This window comes from Myxine glutinosa, chromosome 10, assembly GCF_964187855.1.
Source record: "Myxine glutinosa chromosome 10, kmMyxGlut1.1, whole genome shotgun sequence".
In the NCBI taxonomy this organism is placed as follows: domain Eukaryota; kingdom Metazoa; phylum Chordata; class Myxini; order Myxiniformes; family Myxinidae; genus Myxine; species Myxine glutinosa.
In genome coordinates, this window is record NC_136270.1 from 90,751,560 (window position 1) to 90,769,683 (window position 18,124).

At 42.2% G+C, this 18,124-nt stretch overlaps 1 protein-coding gene across 3 annotated transcripts in view; it reads right to left on the minus strand.

The window, feature by feature from the left end:
* LOC137433978 (cytoplasmic polyadenylation element-binding protein 1) overlaps positions 1–18,124 on the minus strand; it is a 66,995-nt gene that overhangs the window by 26,593 nt on the left and 22,278 nt on the right. For all 3 annotated transcript variants that reach the window (XM_078785880.1, XM_068126525.2, XM_078785879.1), the window contains exons 3-6: positions 11,041–11,199; positions 5,334–5,788; positions 332–620; positions 52–165 (exon numbers count right to left, since the gene is read on the minus strand). In XM_078785880.1, the coding sequence (XP_078642006.1) occupies positions 52–165; positions 332–620; positions 5,334–5,788; positions 11,041–11,199 (1,017 nt within the window). The remainder of the gene's footprint in view (positions 1–51; positions 166–331; positions 621–5,333; positions 5,789–11,040; positions 11,200–18,124) is intronic.

Consider the following 18,124-nt stretch of genomic DNA (forward strand, 5'->3'; position numbering starts at 1 on the left):
ATAAATAAATGGGGAAGGGGAGGGAGTCAAAACAAGTAGAAGAGCGAATACCCTCAGTAATGTCCCAAGGAACTCCACCAAGGAAGACTTTTGGGGAGAAGACAGGGTTCTTGTAGATCCTTGGTGGAAGCTGACCACTCCATGTGCATGAAGCTTCACTCATTGCTGTGCAGAGATGGTAAAAGTTCACATAATTCCCCTTCCCTCAATATAAAAAGGCATTCATTAATCAAGACTGCAATACAATAGCCAATTCCCATATAATTGCATGAAACCAAAAGTCCAAGGTCTTCCTCGTTGAGTAGCCCAGACTATTCAAACCAAAGCATACCAGCTGCGTGCCGATGTAGTTGTGCCTGCTTTTCAATGCTGCTGTGCTCGGCCAGCTGCGGTGGTGGTTGGGGAGATATCAGTCCCCAAGGAGACCATGCTCTTTCCAGTGTATGACCTGCTCCGACTCCGAGTGCACCGCCTGGTCCAAATCCCAGTGAGCAGGCCCCCTCCCTTGCTTGACTAGCACGAGCTGCTAGCATCTGGCTCAGCAAAAGTTCGCGGCTCGCGGCAGCAAGTGGAGAGAAGAGCGCCGGAGAATACAACGAATGGGGAACATGGAAGCCAGACTGCAGGGGGTTAGAGAAACATCCTCGTGTCCAAGAAAATGCATCCAATTAATTTTGACACAATGACAATGATGCAAGGTAAATAATAAAAAAAGACCCCAATGAAAAGCCTATACATTTCCAAATTGCCATTTAAGGTAATAATCATACTTGTGTAGTGGACAAAGCTTCAAGAGGTTGCCCCCATCCCACTAGACAGAAAAGGCTCGTTTTCTAGGACACAAGTCTTTTATTGGAGGATCAAGAAAGCTTATCCTACATCTCCATTCCAACCATTACACAAATATTTTTTAGCATTATTCATCCCTTCTCAACTCTAATCACGATACACCCTTCCCTAAAGCTATGGCATAATTACACACTCCAACCACTCCCATCACTGAAAATAAAGTTAAACCTTTAAACTAACTTACCACCAGCACCCATCACACTTTTTGTATACAGGAATAGAAGTGTATGGAGGTGATAGATGACAGAGCAGCAGGTATATGGACTTAAAGAAAATAATAGGAGAATGGAAATGAAAACATGGTGGAAGAGTAGATGAGTTATAAAGCAAAGGCCTTGTCGGAAACAAGTGGCGGGTCATTTATCCGACAAATCTGAACATGCAAATTTTGCCACAGACAACTCCATAAGGATCATGCTCAATCAATCATCTGGCAGATTGAGACCATGACCTTTTTAATGGCATCTGGAGTGTTGCACTGATTGGAGGATACTGCAACTTGAATGCACCCAATTGCAAGGGGGGGGGGGGGGGGGGAGTAGTCGGCCAGCCAAAGGACAAGTAAATTGGTTCGGTGTGAGAATGACCGTTAATGGATGCCCTTTAAAAGGAAAGATGTCCATAGATTAGTCTTCTGTGCCTCGTGTTTAATCAATATTCATGAAAACATTTCTATTGGCTCCATCGATCCTGAAAACATGGGGTTTGACACCTAGTTAATTTTATTACGTGCAGGTATCCCCCATTTAACGAAGGTTCACATACCAAAGGGTTATAATGGTACGTAATCCCTTAATTAAGCGGGGATACCTGTACTACATTCATGATATGAAATCTCAAAACTGGAATATCAGCCATTTTGAAAATATGTATTTAAAAAAATTTTTTTTGCATCATCTGATCCAATTTCAACTCCAATTGTTTACCGCAACCTTTTGGGAAAGCTACTCAATGTGGACAACTTCCCCGCAAGAGGGCATCCATCAAAGGGCAATCCCCACATATAACCTCAATTTCTCATAATTACCTCGACTTGCTGGCTGACTAGGGTGTTTTTTTTAATCAAAATGACCAACACCAGAATGGCCACAGGCAGTAGAAAGAGTTGCTGCAAGAGATACTAAAACAACAAAACTACATTTTAGGGAAGGTGTTAAAAGTCAGTGTTTTGAGATACGTTTTATTCTACAATTTCCTGAATATCAGCACGAGATGGGAGACCTGTCTGTGATGGCGGAGTGAGAGGCCCATAGACTCTGCTTCATTGCTGAAGTATAATTATTGCATCATTGCTCGCTGAATAATATTAAAGGAGATTCCAAAATTCTCAGAAAATTGTGCATATTTGAGAAAGATTAAGATGTGAAGAAAGAGGGGAGGAGAGAGAAAAAGCACAGTTATTGAAAACAAAAGTATTCATACTGCAGGGACCTGTTTCAAATGTCAAGATTGACTTGGAGCTTCTCAACCACATGGAGAAGTCCAAGTGCTGAGATTCGTCCATCATGGGGAAAGGGAGTGATTGGGGACTTTTGACTTTTCAGTAAAGACAGCATACCTATTCAGCTTCTTCCCACAACCGGACTCAATCCTTTAAGAGTGAAGGTACATGTGGGGAATGTGTACCAACCGGAGACAAACACGACCAGCTGCCACAAAACTTGGAGGGCAAGAGACTGGAGGTTTGACTGTACGTGAGCTCGATATTAAACTCCGACTCAAAGGATTGGCACAAACTTGTTGCGGGCTATGCAGAAGGACTTTTAGTTCCTCATGAGTTGGGTTTGCCTTCCAAGTGAGAAATTCGAGCTACTTTTTTTTTTGTAAATGTTTCACATGCCTCAGTGTAACAGACAATTGGAGGCATGGCAGGATAAAATGGTGAAATTGATAAAGCAGTCTGTTGAGGAAGGAATAATAGAAACTCAGTTCATTCATTCATTTGGTATGCAGCTTGTGGCTGCTGGTTGCATAATTGCTGGAGCACGGCTATGGTGCTGATGCAGTGCCCTCTGTAGGTTAGGGCAGGAAGTTGTAATTTGTTCAGGGTGCCTGAACAAATTACAAATTCCCCTTCTCTTCGCGAAGGACACCATGAGATCTTTAACGTCCACCAATTCCGGCAGACGGGACACCCAATTTAATGTCCATCCGAGGGAGGGACATCAAAGACGCCTCGCCCTGCCTGCTGGGTATAGCTGGGCCTAGATATGAACCCAGGCTAAATGGCTCAGAGGCGTGTGTGTATACCATACCTCGAGGCCATCCTGCCAGTCCAGAAACTGTTGATGTCAGGGGCTGATGAGATAATGGATCAGTCTGAGGGAGATGGATTTCATACAAAGGACAATCTATTGCTGAGCTGCCACAAGTCAGCACTTCAAGGGCTCTCCAAAGACCAACAAGGAGACACTCACAAGGGCATGATCAAGAGCCAAGATGAGCGGATGAGGAACAGTACAGGCTGGAGGAAGATTGACATCACTAAATCACAGATCGAGTAGCACAAAATGCCTTCACTACAGTACAATGGATTGCGATTTTAAGACCAACTCAGCCATATGGAATGGTTGCAAGTGAAGGCTGAAGTTAAAAAAGAATTGAGGTGGGAGGAAAGCATGTGGGCACAAGAAATTTGGAACAATTTGGCCCACACTTTTGCAACTCAAGTTGCAATAATACATGATTACAATCATTGCAGCCAGGGTGAAAAGGGAATTATTTAATGCCCATACAAAAACAGCTGTATTTTTCTATTTTTAATGATGCACAACATTTTGGTTTTCATTTTGGCAATGAAGGGCAGAAGCAAAAATATACAGAGGCAGTATGCGTGGGAGAGTGGGAAGGAGGAAGAGAAATGGCAACGTTTATCTAGAAGAGAAGGAAAGAACATTCACAATTTTTAGCCCGTCCCCCGTGCAGTGGGATACGGGTCTTGCAAATCACTTCCGTGTGTGTGTGTGTGGTGTGGTGTGGTGCGGGCCTGGTGTGCATCCGGGCCATTTTATTTTTATTTTTTTTACCATTTGAGCTTTTGTCATGAAATTTTCAACAAAGCTTTATATGAGAATATGAAGACATAATTTGGTCAAAAGGTTAGCCTTACCTAAGATCAATTTTCATTCGAAAGACATGAAATTTTAAGAATTTGCATATTGGGTAACTGAATCGATTCAATCAGAACCTCGAGGCCAATTGTTATTTTAGATCAAAAAGTCGCTGAAAATCACTTTTTTGGGGGTATTTTTACCTCCACCACCAAAGGTGGATGGAGGGGTTATGTTTTCACCCCTGTCTAAATGAATGAATGAATGAATGAATGAATGAATGATCGTTTTAAGGCCATTTTCCCCGCTAAAGCGGGGGGGGGGGGGGGGGGGGGTTCTGCCTCTGTATTTGAGAATAGGTATCTGAAAAAGTTGTGGATGGATTCAGACGAAATTTAGTGAAGAGGTTGGACATGTGACAAAGACAAAGACAAAATGATTAGATTTTGGTGAAGATCCAGATCTAGATCAGATAATCTTTCAAAGAGATTCTTCACCATGAAGAGATCGGGCAAAAAACTATATATAGCACGATATCTCAAATAGGTGTGGACAACATATGAAAAAACGAGGTGGATGAGTTGGTTAGGTGACAAGAACAAGCAGACGAGATTTTGGTTCAGGTCCGAATCCAAATCTGGCCTATTAGTGGGATACAGAACGTAAACTGTTCAGCATGACGAGGTATGCTCTGTGCAGTGCCGTTCTGTTTTTTTTCTGCTCTGCCATTTTTTGGCATATTTAGCATAGGGAATACATCTTAACACAAAGCGGACACAGACGGGCTTTGCATTTTCAGATGCATTCTACTTGCTCTTACTTTGAAGAGGAGCTAATGCCCAAAACACAGCTTCACCTTTTCCTCATGGCTGTAACCACACCTTAATCAACAAATGGTTGAGAAAATGTCCTCTCACCTCTACCCCCACCAACAGACCAAATCTAGTCCTTATAAAGACGAGTTTTCCATTGTATGTACCATGAGAACATGACCGAAATAATGAATAACAAAAGGGACAAGGGGAAGAGAAAGGGTTTTTGTTTTGCTCACAACCTAATTACAATTGGGGTTGGGTGAAGTTAAAGGGAGGAAGGTGGGCAGAACGTAGAGAGAAGTGATAGGAAAGATCCAGACAAGGAACAAGAACGATGACCAACGTGTGAATAAGTAGGCACATAGGATACGATGAACACAAAGGAAATGTACAAGGTTTAAAGGAAACTTTTTGGTTGGAGGAGGTTGAGAATGCAGAGAGATGAGGATGGAAATGTGTGAAGCAGGTGGCCTGAACTGGGAAGCCAGACCAAATTATAAACAGCAAGAAAACGAAAACATATGGAACACCTTAATATGAAGGAAATGTTCAATAAAACAACAAGGGACTCAAAAGTAAACTGGCCAGCAGACTTGCATTTAAAAGAACCCAAACTTACCATCAAGTCTCCAAAGGCCTCAGAACCAGAACTGAAGCCACTTGTGTCAGAGTCAGCTGGGCTCGTGGAGCGAGAGTCTGCACGAGTACGACCCTCCATTACAGACATCTTTGCCAACATAGTGCCTAGCTGCTCAATCCCAGCTGAACTTCCACCTTGACCTCCACCCATCATTGTACCCAACTCCATCCTGGCACTTGGACCTAACATGCTGCCAAACTGCTCTGGCCCACCGGACATAGTCGCTGGAGAACCACTCGCAAGAAGAGCCCCAAGCTGGTCAGCTGCTGAAGATGTCACACGAAGGTCAGCCATTCCAGTGTTGACACAATCCCCAAAAGCTGATGCAAGATGTTCCATAGAGGCTTGTGATGGCGTGTTTGTACCCGGGAAGAGGGTTCGGTTAAACGGAGCTAGACCATGGATAGCTTCAATAGGATCCAGACCGGATAGGGCTGCAAAGCAGGATGTATTACATGTATAGGCTGCAAAGCATTACATGATTGTGATACAATTTAAACCACCAATCATTATAAACCCCCAAGAGAAAATAAATAAATGGGGTAAGGGAGGGGAGGGGAGGGGAGGGGAGGGGAAGGGGGTGAATAAAAAAAAAAATTAACTAAGGATAATACTGTAGCAAGAGATGATAGTTTAAAAGAAATCTTCCCGTTGAGGGATCATGAACTTTACCAAAGTACATCAATTCAAGGCAATCACAATGCAGAGCACAAAGATGTCCGAGTAATGCTTCACCCACTCAAAAAACAAACTTGCACTGAGGCTTTTGACAAGTTGAGTATAGTGGGATATTTCAAAGAAAATAGAAGGCATAATTTTGCTTTTGCTAGGTGTGCTTTGTGCCCAAGTAGAAAGTGACAGTTGTGTGTAAGACTGTTCCCGAGTTTCGTGATGACAGTATGATTGTGTGCCACTTTTGACAACTTTTGTGTCTTGCTTATTCTTGTTGCAGATGGCACTCATCATTTTTGTGTTGATTAAAGCCTACTGAAAGGTTTTACTTGTCTAATTCTGCTTCAATTTAATAAACAAAAAACACTGGATCGGCGCCTCAGACCGGAACGTCTAGATACAGATCCAAACTCGAGCTCGGCTGCTAAGGAATGGGCACACTGGTTCAAGACTTCAGAAATGTATTACCATACTCCGGCCTGAAGGACTGAACAAACCATATATTCTGACAAATTTTGTTACACCAACGATCTATGAGAGTACCATGGACTGCACTAAACATGAGAACGCCATTGGGATATTGGAGGCTTTGTACATAAAGCAGACTAATGCGATTTTCGCCTGTCATCTTCTTGCTACTCTTCAGCAACAAGCTGGTGAAGCCGTGGACGAATATCTGCAGGCGTTAAAGACTTAAAGTAAAAACTGCAACTTCAAGCTTGTGAACACCGCTCAACACCTAGAATAATCTATCAGGGACTCAATCAATGGCCTGAAATCCTCGTTGATCCATCAACGCCTCCTGGAAAATAAGATATTGGAGTTGGTGACTGCGTTTGATCAGGCCAGGCCTTAAGATTTGGTGCAAAAGAGTTCCAGGCTATACAGTGCCCCATCGGGGTCAACGTTCAGTGCCACTGTGTCTGAACCAAAAGTGTGATTGAGGATTCACCTGATTGTTCATCTGCATCTGCTGCTGCCGGCAGTAGATGCTTCTTTTGTGGTTACTCACAGCATTCTCATTCAAGATGTAATGCCCACGAAGCCACATGTAACAAGTGCCAGAAGAAGGGTCATTTTGCTAAAGTCTGCTGTTCGTCACCGGCTTCGCAGGTTCTGGTGCTACCTCAACTTCAGAGAGTCGTCCAACCCTTGCCTCTGTCATCTGAAGCTACTCCTCTGGTGTTATCTAAAACACTGTCTCAGATTACCATCAACGGGATTGAAGCTGATGGCCTCAGACACTGGAAGCACTGAAAGCTTCATTCATCCAGAGCTCGTCGGAGGACATTCCCTGAAGATTCACGATTTGGGCAATGCAGTTTCTATGGCCTTGGCGTCAACAAAAACACTTGGGTTCTCTCTAGTCAATACAAATTTAAAGGGACGGAACTACCAACATGTGCGATTGTCCAAATTCCCCGAGCTTTGTGTAGACGTTATCCTCGGGCAAGATTTTCAGCAACAGCATGACAGTTACAATGAAATATGGTGGGAATCTGTCTCCTCTCGTTATTTGCAGACTGACCACCACCGTGTGTGTTGACCCTCAATAACTGTTTGCTAATTTAATTGCTGAATGTCATCCTATTGCCGCCAGGTCGCACTGGTACAGTTTTGATGATCACAAATATTAGAAATAAACCCAGCGGATGTTATGTGAAGGAATCGACGAACTGAATAATTCCCCGTGGCGTGCGGAGGTCATCAAGGATGAAAACCACAAGAAACAGCTCGTAATTGATTATTCTGAGACCATCAACAGATTTACACTACTTGATGGGTACCTGCTCCCTGGTAATTGACAATAGTCAATAAGATCGCTCAGTATCGTGTCTTTAGCTCCATCGATCTGCGTAGCGCATACCATAAAGAATGAAAACCAGCCATATACGGCCTTCAAATCCAGTGGAAGCCTCTACCAGTTAACTCGAGCCCCATTTGGCATCACAAATGGTGGCTAGTTTCCAACATATTATGGATTTATTCATGAAGAAGGAGAAACTTGCTGGAACATTTGCTTACCTAGACAATCCGACTGTCTGTGGCATTACACGCTGAACACAATGTCAATCTGAAGCATTTTCTTGAAGCAGCCAAAAGGAAGAACATCAGCTATAATGAAGATAAATGTGTGTTTTCATCCACGAAGCTCAGCATCCTGGGCTATTTAGTAGAATATGTTCAAATGCGGCCCGATCCTGAACATCTCCACCCCCTGCAAGAGCTACCTGTGGCTCATAACATGAAGTCTCTACCAGATCCTTGGGTTCTTCACCTACCATTCTCAATGGATATGCGACTATTCAAACACGATTCTCCCCCTTACTGCCACAGAACTTTCCCCATCTCGAAGGTGGCTGAAAGCATTCCACAACTCAAACGAGGCATTGAAGAATCAGTGGTAAACGCAATTGACGAGCCAATAACGTTTGAAGTTCTGACCGACACATTGGAATTTGCTATAGCTGCAACACCCAATTGGGCTGGGTGCCCGGTAGCCTTCTCCCGCACCCTTCATGGGTCTGAGACGCATTATGCATTGGTTGAAAAGTAAGCTCAGGCAATCATCAAAACCGTTCGTCATTGCAGGCACTATCTGACTGGGAAACATTTTACACAAGACTGATCAGCAATCTGTCAGCTACATGTTTGACAAACGACAGAAAAGTAAGATAAACAACGACAAGATCATGCGTTGGCGCATGGTTATCTTGCTTCAATTTTGACATCATATCATCCGGGGAAGGAAAACATACCTCCTGACGCCTTCGTGAGGTCATACTGTTGATCTGCATGTCAGGACCATTGTTCACTACTTGACCTTCATGAGTCACACGTATGTACCACTTTGTGAAATCTATAACAGTGCATCACTCGGTGCAAGATATGTGACGGATGACCAGTTCATGCAAACTCTGGGCAGAGTGCAAACCAAGATTCTATTAGCCAAAAAGGACATCTCATAAAAGTCCCTCAGCCATTCAAACACCCTGATATGGATTTTAAGGAACCACGCCCAAGCAGTGACAAAAACCATTACTTCCTCACCGTCACAGATGAGTACTCAAGATTCCCTTGTGCATATGTATGTGTATATATATATATATATATATATATATATATATATATATATATATATATATATATATATATATATGACAACTTCTACCATCATTGATTGCCTTTGCCAACTTTTTGCCCTTTTTGGATTGCCCGTCTGCATTCATTCGTACCGTGAGCCCTCCTTCATGAGCATAGAGCTCCGTGAATTCCTTACAAGTAAAGCCATTGCTAGCAACAGAACCACTAGCTATAATCCACAGGGTAACGGACAAGCAGAACGTTACAATGGAGCAGTCTCGAAGGCAATCACTCTGGCCCTTAGGTCACGTAAATTGCCTACCAAGTGATGGCAAATGGTCTTGCCCAATATGTTGTACTCAATTTGTTCTCTCGTCAACAGCAACTAACACTACTCCCCATGAAAGGCTTAAATTTTGCCCATCGTTCTGCAACTGGTAGTTAAATACTGACTCGGTTATGCATGCCTGGACCAATCTGATGACTCAAAAGACGTGTGCCAGAGTAAGACGGAACCACACGTTGACGAAGTGCATCTCCTTCAAGCGAATCTGCAGTATGCCCATGTCCGCTACCCGGATGGCAGGGAGACCACCGTATCCATCTGACTTCCTGACAGGAGACACGAAGGAACGCGAACAACCAAATGACGCACCTCACAATTCAGAGAGCGAGACTGTCAGAGCTTTTCTGAAACCGAACAATCCTAGTTTTGTGCCCGCTCAAGTTATTGAGCAAAACGCCAAGAATGATGTTGAATTGCAACCTTTGCGACAATCAGAACATGTCCGTCGAGCCCCTATCCATCTGGACCTCGGCAGTATATTTTCTGAGCAAGGGGAGAATGGCATAGTTGTGGGTTAGACTGCTCCTGAGTTTCGTAATTATGACAGTACGATTGTGTGACAGTTTTGATAACTTGTTTTGCTTATTCTTCTTCTCATTATTGTTGCAGATGCAACTCATCATTTTTGTGTTGATTAAAGCCTACTGAAGGGTGTTACTCATGTACTTATGCTTCAATAAAAGCATTGCTAAATCAAGAAAATTTCATTAGCTCACAAGAAAAATAAATAAATAATTAACTTAAAATTAATAACAGCACAGTTTATTGCTCGAGACAGAAGGAAACTAGAGCAACAAGCTACAGTGCCATTGCTGGGTTTAGAAACTGCCCATGCACTCCTCGTCAAAATAAAAACTTCATAAACATTACAACAAACCACCCTGGTTACAGTATGGAAACTGACCCCAAATCCCCGTCCCAGTCTCAAAATTCTCAGTTCTTCCAAAGCATTGTGTGCGAACCGCACAGTTTGAAGGCATATTCACAAATATATATTTGAAGGCACAAATATATATCAGAGATCAAAAGAGCTCTCTGAGACCTTCAGAAAGAAGTTTATAGATGCCTACGAGTCTGGAGATCTTTTTAAATCCCTTCCCAGACTCGTAGGCATCTATAACCTTCTTTCTGAAGGCCTCAGAAAGCTCTTGATCTCGGCATGGTGACACCGCACACTTCAACAACAAAGAGCAAACCAAACTAAATGTCTGAGGTTTAAATAAGACAGGTTCATCCAAGATCCTCTCTAACGATGTACTAATCATTTGCACATGAGCTGGTGCACCTGATTCTAATTTTAGGTATTTGTAGTAGTGATAAATGTAGGTGTACTTACTTTTTCCACATGCGAAATTTGCATATATGTTTATTTAAATTATACAATGGACTACAAAATGTAAATGTTTAATGATATTTGTTATATGATATCACCTTTATCTATCAATATTGTTGAAATGAAGATCAAATAGCTGTATGCTGAAATATGTTGAAAAAGTCAAAACATTACATGGGGTGTACTTACTTTTTCACGTGACTGTATACACACAATTCAAAAAATTCAGAGTAATAAAGGGCACTGCTTACCATCACGTGATGGCAAATTAAGTTCGTGGTTAGGCCCTCCACGCCAGGAAGATGAAAAAGCTTCCAATGGTGAATAAGCCTCAACTGGCTCCGCCAAGCCTGCGAAGGAAGTTTGAGGTCCGGGTGGTGGAAACACCTTTTCCAAGGAATCTTGCCAATCTGATATGGGTGGGAACAGACAAATTGCAAAGTTAAGATGATTAAAAAGCAAGACTATTGCCTGCAAAAACAGCATGGCAGAGAACAAACTTGTAACGCAAACCAAGGTATTTTTTTTTCAAGCTAAAGGGTGATAGATCAAAAGATACCAAAAGGGTTCAGGATGAAGTTTTTACAAGAATGAAACTGGAGGAAGAGCATGGTGACACAGGGTAAGTCACCAAACTGATAGTGAGGTAGTGGAGCAACAGTTGGAAACATCAAGGGAATGAATGAAGAGGAAACGAAAAAAAAGGGAACTATAATCTGCAAAATGGTAGTACTCCACCTGTGAAGCTCCAGAGGGGAGAGAGGCCTTGAACCTCAGGAAGGCGATTCCACACAAGGAGAAAAGTGTGTGCAGAAAGCCTGGCTTTTGGTCATTTAAACAAAAGGGTTACTGGAAAAATGTGTGTGGCTTGGAAAATGTGGGAAAGGTCAGAGGTCTCAAGGAGCAGAAGAAGCGAGACCAGAAAATGTGTGGTAAACAATTTTTCTTTTTTTTTTAAGGCCACAGACCTGTCTGCAATGTGAGAACAGACCTTGTGCTTTAGGCTGCTGGGCCATAGAGGTTCACGGTTCACGTTTCACGTTTCACGCGTGTAAAGAAAAGTGGACAAACGTAGTATGACTTGCTCTGGGCCATAGAACGCCTTTCATGTTTCACGTGTCACGTTTCACGCGTGAAAGGCGGAATGAACATGCACACTTTTTCTATGCGTGAACACGGAGATCTCGGTCGACCTGATCATTTTTATGTCGGTCTTTTGGAAAAAAATTAAGACTGAGTTTATGACAACACAAATCTATAGATTGAATTTAATGAAAACAAATATAACTTTGTAAGCGCAAGAGAAGAGAGGTCTCACCACCCAGTCTGAACGTTTTCAAAAGTAGACTCGCTAGACTACTAGACAAATTACCCTAGCCTAGATCATCACGACCAACACCACATTATCCAAATTAATAGGTACCAACCTGAGAGTAATGATGAGCTTTTGTTCTGCTTCGATCGATTTTCTCCAGTTTGTTTGACCTGGCTGCAGATGTTCCAGGACGAGGGTCTTCAAGGCATCGTAAGTCCTGTATGACATCCTGGTATAATTGAAAAACAGTTCTTCATCGGGATTGTCAAGCAGATAACGGAATGTTCGGTGGAATTCACCACGGGTTTCTCTCAGAAGGAAGTGCTCTCGGCTCCAAATTCTGTGCCTTTTTCTCTTCCTCCGTCTTAGTAGAAGCAGAATGAGGCAATCTTCTTCATCCGAAGAGTCCATGTTGATGGTTACTCGGCCAAAGCAGAACTGGCGCGCAACACGTGAACAGCCAAGCATGAAATCCTATGGCCCAGGGTCCGCTTGTTCACGTGAACGTGAACCGTGAAACGTGAAACGTGAACTTCTATGGCCCAGCAGCCTTAAGCACGACGAAAATGACAACGGTGAGAGCTTTCGAATCCAGTATTCTTGTAGAGAGATACAATTCTGGGGCATCAGCCAATAGGGGAGATCAGTACCCAATTAAGGTATTGACGAAGGCCTTGACTAGTTCAGATTTTAAGGAATGACTTGGAACAGGGGAGTGAAGTGCACCCAGTGTGTGGCTGGCTTTGAAGACCAGCTTTGCAATGTGATCAGCCCATGAGACATCATGGGATGATCACATTGCAAGAAGTTCAAGAGATTGATATTTCCAGTGGCTGACTGTGGAACTAGAAAGGCGGGTTATTTTGAAGGTCCTTCCGGAATGACAGGATGAGACAGATTTTCCAAAATTGAGAGGTTTGCTCCATTGATCAGAGGAGTTAATCAATGCCAGCTCAGAGTTTGACAGCTGCTGTTCACCTATGAATGAGTGCTGCACGACTGCAGTCATGTACAAAAGGAAGATGGATTTTCAAAGCATAGAGAAGTATTTTATGTCGACAAGGAATTAGAAAGTGAAAACACTGCTTTGGAGCACTCCAGCCTCCATTGGCAGATGGGAAGTTTATTTGATATAAACGCCTCAACTACACAAGTATAGGAAGTCAGAAAGGTAAGTATGAAAGCAGCCTTTTATGCCACAGGCAGCGAGCTTGGCAAGCATAGCAAGATGCCAGACTGTGTCCAACATTCGAATATATATCCAGAATAAGTCCCGCCCTTCCTGAAATTTAGAGACTCCAACCATTGCTGACGGGAGAGCAGCAGCACGAGTCGAGTAACTGGGTTGGAATACAAAACTGATGAACAGAGAAAGTCGATTTTAAAGAGTAAAGACAACTTCAGCAGCAATGTGGGATTCCATGGATTTGCTTACATTTTGAAGCAGCATTACTGGTCTTGTCATTGAGAGAATACGTTTTTGCAACTTTCATGCATATGGGAGTGAAGTTTGTCAACTTATAGATCTAGATGGACTAAGTGGCAAGATCAGGTTTTTCTTTAAAAATAAAATAAAAAAATTGAGGAAAAAACAGAAGAAAAACTAGGGTATGCAGAGAAAATTATGCAGCAAAACTTGGTCTATATGGTTATCATGTTACACTTCAATGTGTTCATATTCCATTGAAAAAAAACGATCAGCACAATGATCTGTACAATCCATAAACATGATGTCCGCGCAAGCAAAATTAAATTATGCTAAAACAACATGGCTGTTTGAAATAAAAGTGGCGAGAACACCAAACGATGAATAAGACACATTTACATCGACACAGAATGACTTTAATAACATGACCAGCAATGCGCTAAACACACGTTTTGGCATGGACCAAATTAGACGATCCAACATCAACCTTTGATGAGTCACTTCCAGTTGGTGGAGATCGTGGGCAGACTTGAACACAAATACAATTCCACAAGATGGCCGAAGCATATAATACATGCAATAACAATGGAGGACGCAACTTCCCATCAGTTCCAGTTAGCGACAGCTCCTTCCATTTTAGTGGTGAAATCAACACTTTAGCAACGAGATGAACGATGCCAAGATTTCCCAGTTAATTGAACATTTAGGCAGACTACACAACAAAAATAAAGTGTACTAAAGTGTCGTTTCCACTGCGCTGAAATGGCGACAGCTGTCACCAAGTCGAAGTGACGGATACTTGTTTCCCCCCATATGCCTTTTATTGAATGTCTTCTCACAGACCCTGCATCTGGCCTTCTTAACAGATCCCTTCACAAGCCAATTCCAGAAGTCAAAGTGACTCAACCACAAGGAATTAAAAGAGCAAAGGTTTGACATTCTTCAAATTATCTTCCCTTCTCTTTCCAATTGGCAGTGCACTTGCCAAGTACTTACTTCCTGATCAATCATGGGTTTCTGAAAACACTTGCATAATTTATACATGACGCATGACATACCATTTCAACTCAGCTTTGGTACAATCCTGTGGGAAGATAAAATTGGTGACGTGGTGGATATAACGATTACGACTGGGGGAGCGATAGATTATTTATATTTGTGCAATTATCTCAATTTTCGAGGAGTCAAGGAACTGGCGCTGTTTTCCAGGACTTTCCAAAACTTGAAAATGCTTTCTATTTGTCCAGGACTTTCAGGAAGTGTGCATAACTAACCATGCACATTAGGGAGGTCCACAGATATATGTAATATTTAATACTATTAAAAATCCATGCTCCACAAGGCTGCCCTTGTTCCTATGTTTACAAAGATCATATGAACCAAATATGAGGTCAATTGGAACTTATTTTGAGGTTGCTCAAAAAATAACATTTTAAATTTATCCTGTTTTTTTCAGATGGCAGAAAATCGCAGCTCTTCCAGTTTGGTTGCTGGACAAGTCTGAAAAGGAAATAATATGTGGGGGACTACCAACCAAAGGACACACATTGCAGAAAATGGTGTACCATCACATACAAGAACACCATACAGTTCGTAAAAGTGCCAAAATTAGTGTACAAGCTGTGTGTGCATACTGGGAGAAAGCACGAATTCCATTGGAGAGTAGATTCCTGTGAGCGCCAACTTTTGAAGTTATATGATGCCTACAAACTGGTAAAGAAAAATAGAACCAAGACATTCTAAAACTATAGAGTGAAGGAGCAGATGTTCAAAGATTATCTTCAATCCCTCTTCGATATCTCACCAAATGATGCGCTTGAGAAAATGACGAATGAAGAAGACAAAGCATTCCTTATCATGCAGCGTGAGGATCCTTCAAGTTCACGTATGGGATCTGTGGACAACACTCTGGCAGTGAAGGAGAACAGAAAGCGTATCAGGCTTGAGAATGAAGATAAAAGAAAGAAGAAACATGCTGCTGAGACTCCAACAGCAATGCAATCTGTTCCATCAACATCAGCTGTGGTTGATGATGATGAGTCTGAGATTGAAAGCTCCAATTCAGGGGACATTGAATTCAAACTCCAAAGTCCATCTTCTGCCAAACAGGCGAAAAAGGCTTCCATCAAGGTGATCACTCCAGCAATAGTGGCAACTCTGGACAGAGTAAATCTCTCAGATCGGCGTGCTATGTTTGTGGCCAGTGCTTTTGCACAATCTCTTGGTCATACCATTGAAGACAAGTGCAAGCCAACAATAATAAATAATTTGAGTAATTGAAAATAGATAATTATCTATGAACTGATGTATGATGCCAAAAATTCTATCTTATTATTCATTAAAATTTGTCAACATTTTGAGCAACCTCTAAATATTGTCCAATCAAGCTCAAATTTTCATCACAAACTACTTTCTTCAATCGGAATAGGAGTAGGCTTGTGGAGAAATGAAAATCCAATCTTAAAATTTTTGGACCACCCTAATGCACATCCATTATGAGGAAAGGCAGAATTACTCAGATGAAGTTGGGGCTTTGCTGTTGGGTCAGAGGGATGACTATCGCATAACGATCTCATCCCGACATCAGATTGTAAGCCCCTTAGAACCTGACCTGAAGATCGGTTATTTGAAAAATCGGAATACCAGTGAAAGCAATCAGGCTTCCACCATCAGACCCATCATGTTACACACAGCAGCACAACAAGCAAAATCGCTCCAAAACTTGTCTCCAGACTATCACGTTTAACCATTGATGTCTTGGCAGAAGCTGCCAGCCAGTGAAAAGAAAGATGGCACCAACTGTTCAGTTACTTTGCATGCCCTGATGATGATGGCACCGATAGAGAGCTGCTCAGCAGTTGTCTTCTGAACCTCACACCAGAGATGAAGCCGGTCCTGAACAGTCAATACTTGATGGAACATTGATCTTTGCAGGTCATTCTGGAGAGATTGTGCTATTGAACAGTGGTTCCTTCTACCAAGAGTAACAAAATGATTTCCATGAGGGGATTTAACCATTGTGCAACATAAATAAGCTATCTGCAAACTGTTTGGTCTGACTGCCACTGATGGCAGTGCCCTGGAAATGGCAATGCAACAAACATACTGGGAAGCAACGCTGTCAGTCATCACCGTGAACTAACCCGATTACATGAGCAAACTGATTTTTCATTTGATGTCGATCCCTTCCGAAAGTGACAGACCACACAGGTGGCCAATTTATAGGGCATCGACATTGGTCTTGTGCAGGTATGTACATATGTTTTGTAAGCGATGCAACTTGCACGGTAATTCCAGGGATCATATTTCTGGTACATACCTTGAATTGTCACATTACATGTTGTCCACACTTCCAATAGACAGATGACCCTTTTCTCTACCCATGCTTTGCACACATAGAGGGTCAGTCAATAAGTACCCTTAAAATGGCGATATAAATTCGAGGATGTAATGTGCATAGTTGCAGACATGTTATATCTATGGGTAAGTCATGTTTTGCCTGTTTTAGATCTGGCAACATTGAGCTTATGACATCAGTAGAGCAGTTCCAAGATGGCGGCTCCCTTAGAAGCATGCACCAGGGAGGAGCAACGTTCTGTCATCCGTTTCTTGGGAAGTGAGAGTGGAATCCTAATGAAATCAATCGCAAAATGAAGATGCAATATGGTGACGCATGTTTATCGGTGCAGCAGGTGTACGACTGGGACAGGAAGTTTCAAAGGAGTGTCCAGTGTGGCTTTCCGATCCGACGAAGAAGTTCAAGAGGCAGTGCACGAATGGCTACACAAGCAGCCGAAATAATTTTTTTCCTAGAGGAATCCAGGCCTTAGTAAAGCGCTGGAAAAAAATGCATTGAATGCAATGGAGATTATGTTGAAAAATAACAGTTGTTACACAAGTACATGCAATAAACAAGTTGTGAAAAATATTTTAAGGTTACTTATTAACTGCCCCTCGTACATGGAAAGTCAACACAAGAGGGTGGCATCAGGCCCATCATGCCTGCACATGCCAACATCTATGTACCCCTCCATCCCCAGTGCTTCTCAGCACCGATCAAATTAGTTTAAAGCTATCTACCATTTATGCTGCCACTTCCGTTCCAAGGATTTGTAAACAGTTTAATAAATTTGTAAACTGGGGATCCATAGTTTATTCCACAGTGTAAAAGTTTCTTCTTTCTTTTGCAGAATCCATATTTGCTTCGAAGTTAGTTAGCTTGTGAAGGAAGCTGCCAGGAAGGGTAGAAATGAGTGGATGATAATTTTAATTTGGATAAAACTAGATTTAATTGGATAATTAGATAAACTGGATTTAATTGGATAAACAGCTTGACAGTGCAAATAAATAAATAAATAAAAAATACTAATAATAATAAGACTACCCCTCATGTACACCCCAAATCCCATTTGGCTCGTTTACAGCATCCTTTCAGGACAGGAAAGCCTTGCTACGCTTACCCAGCCTCTGGTTCAATAATGAAAGTGCTGCAAAGGAGATCAATACACCAGCTCAAACACCTGGGCCCAGTGAGTTATCCAGAGAGAAAGTGGCTCTTATCATAAAGCTAACATCATGCCAGATGCTTGATTAC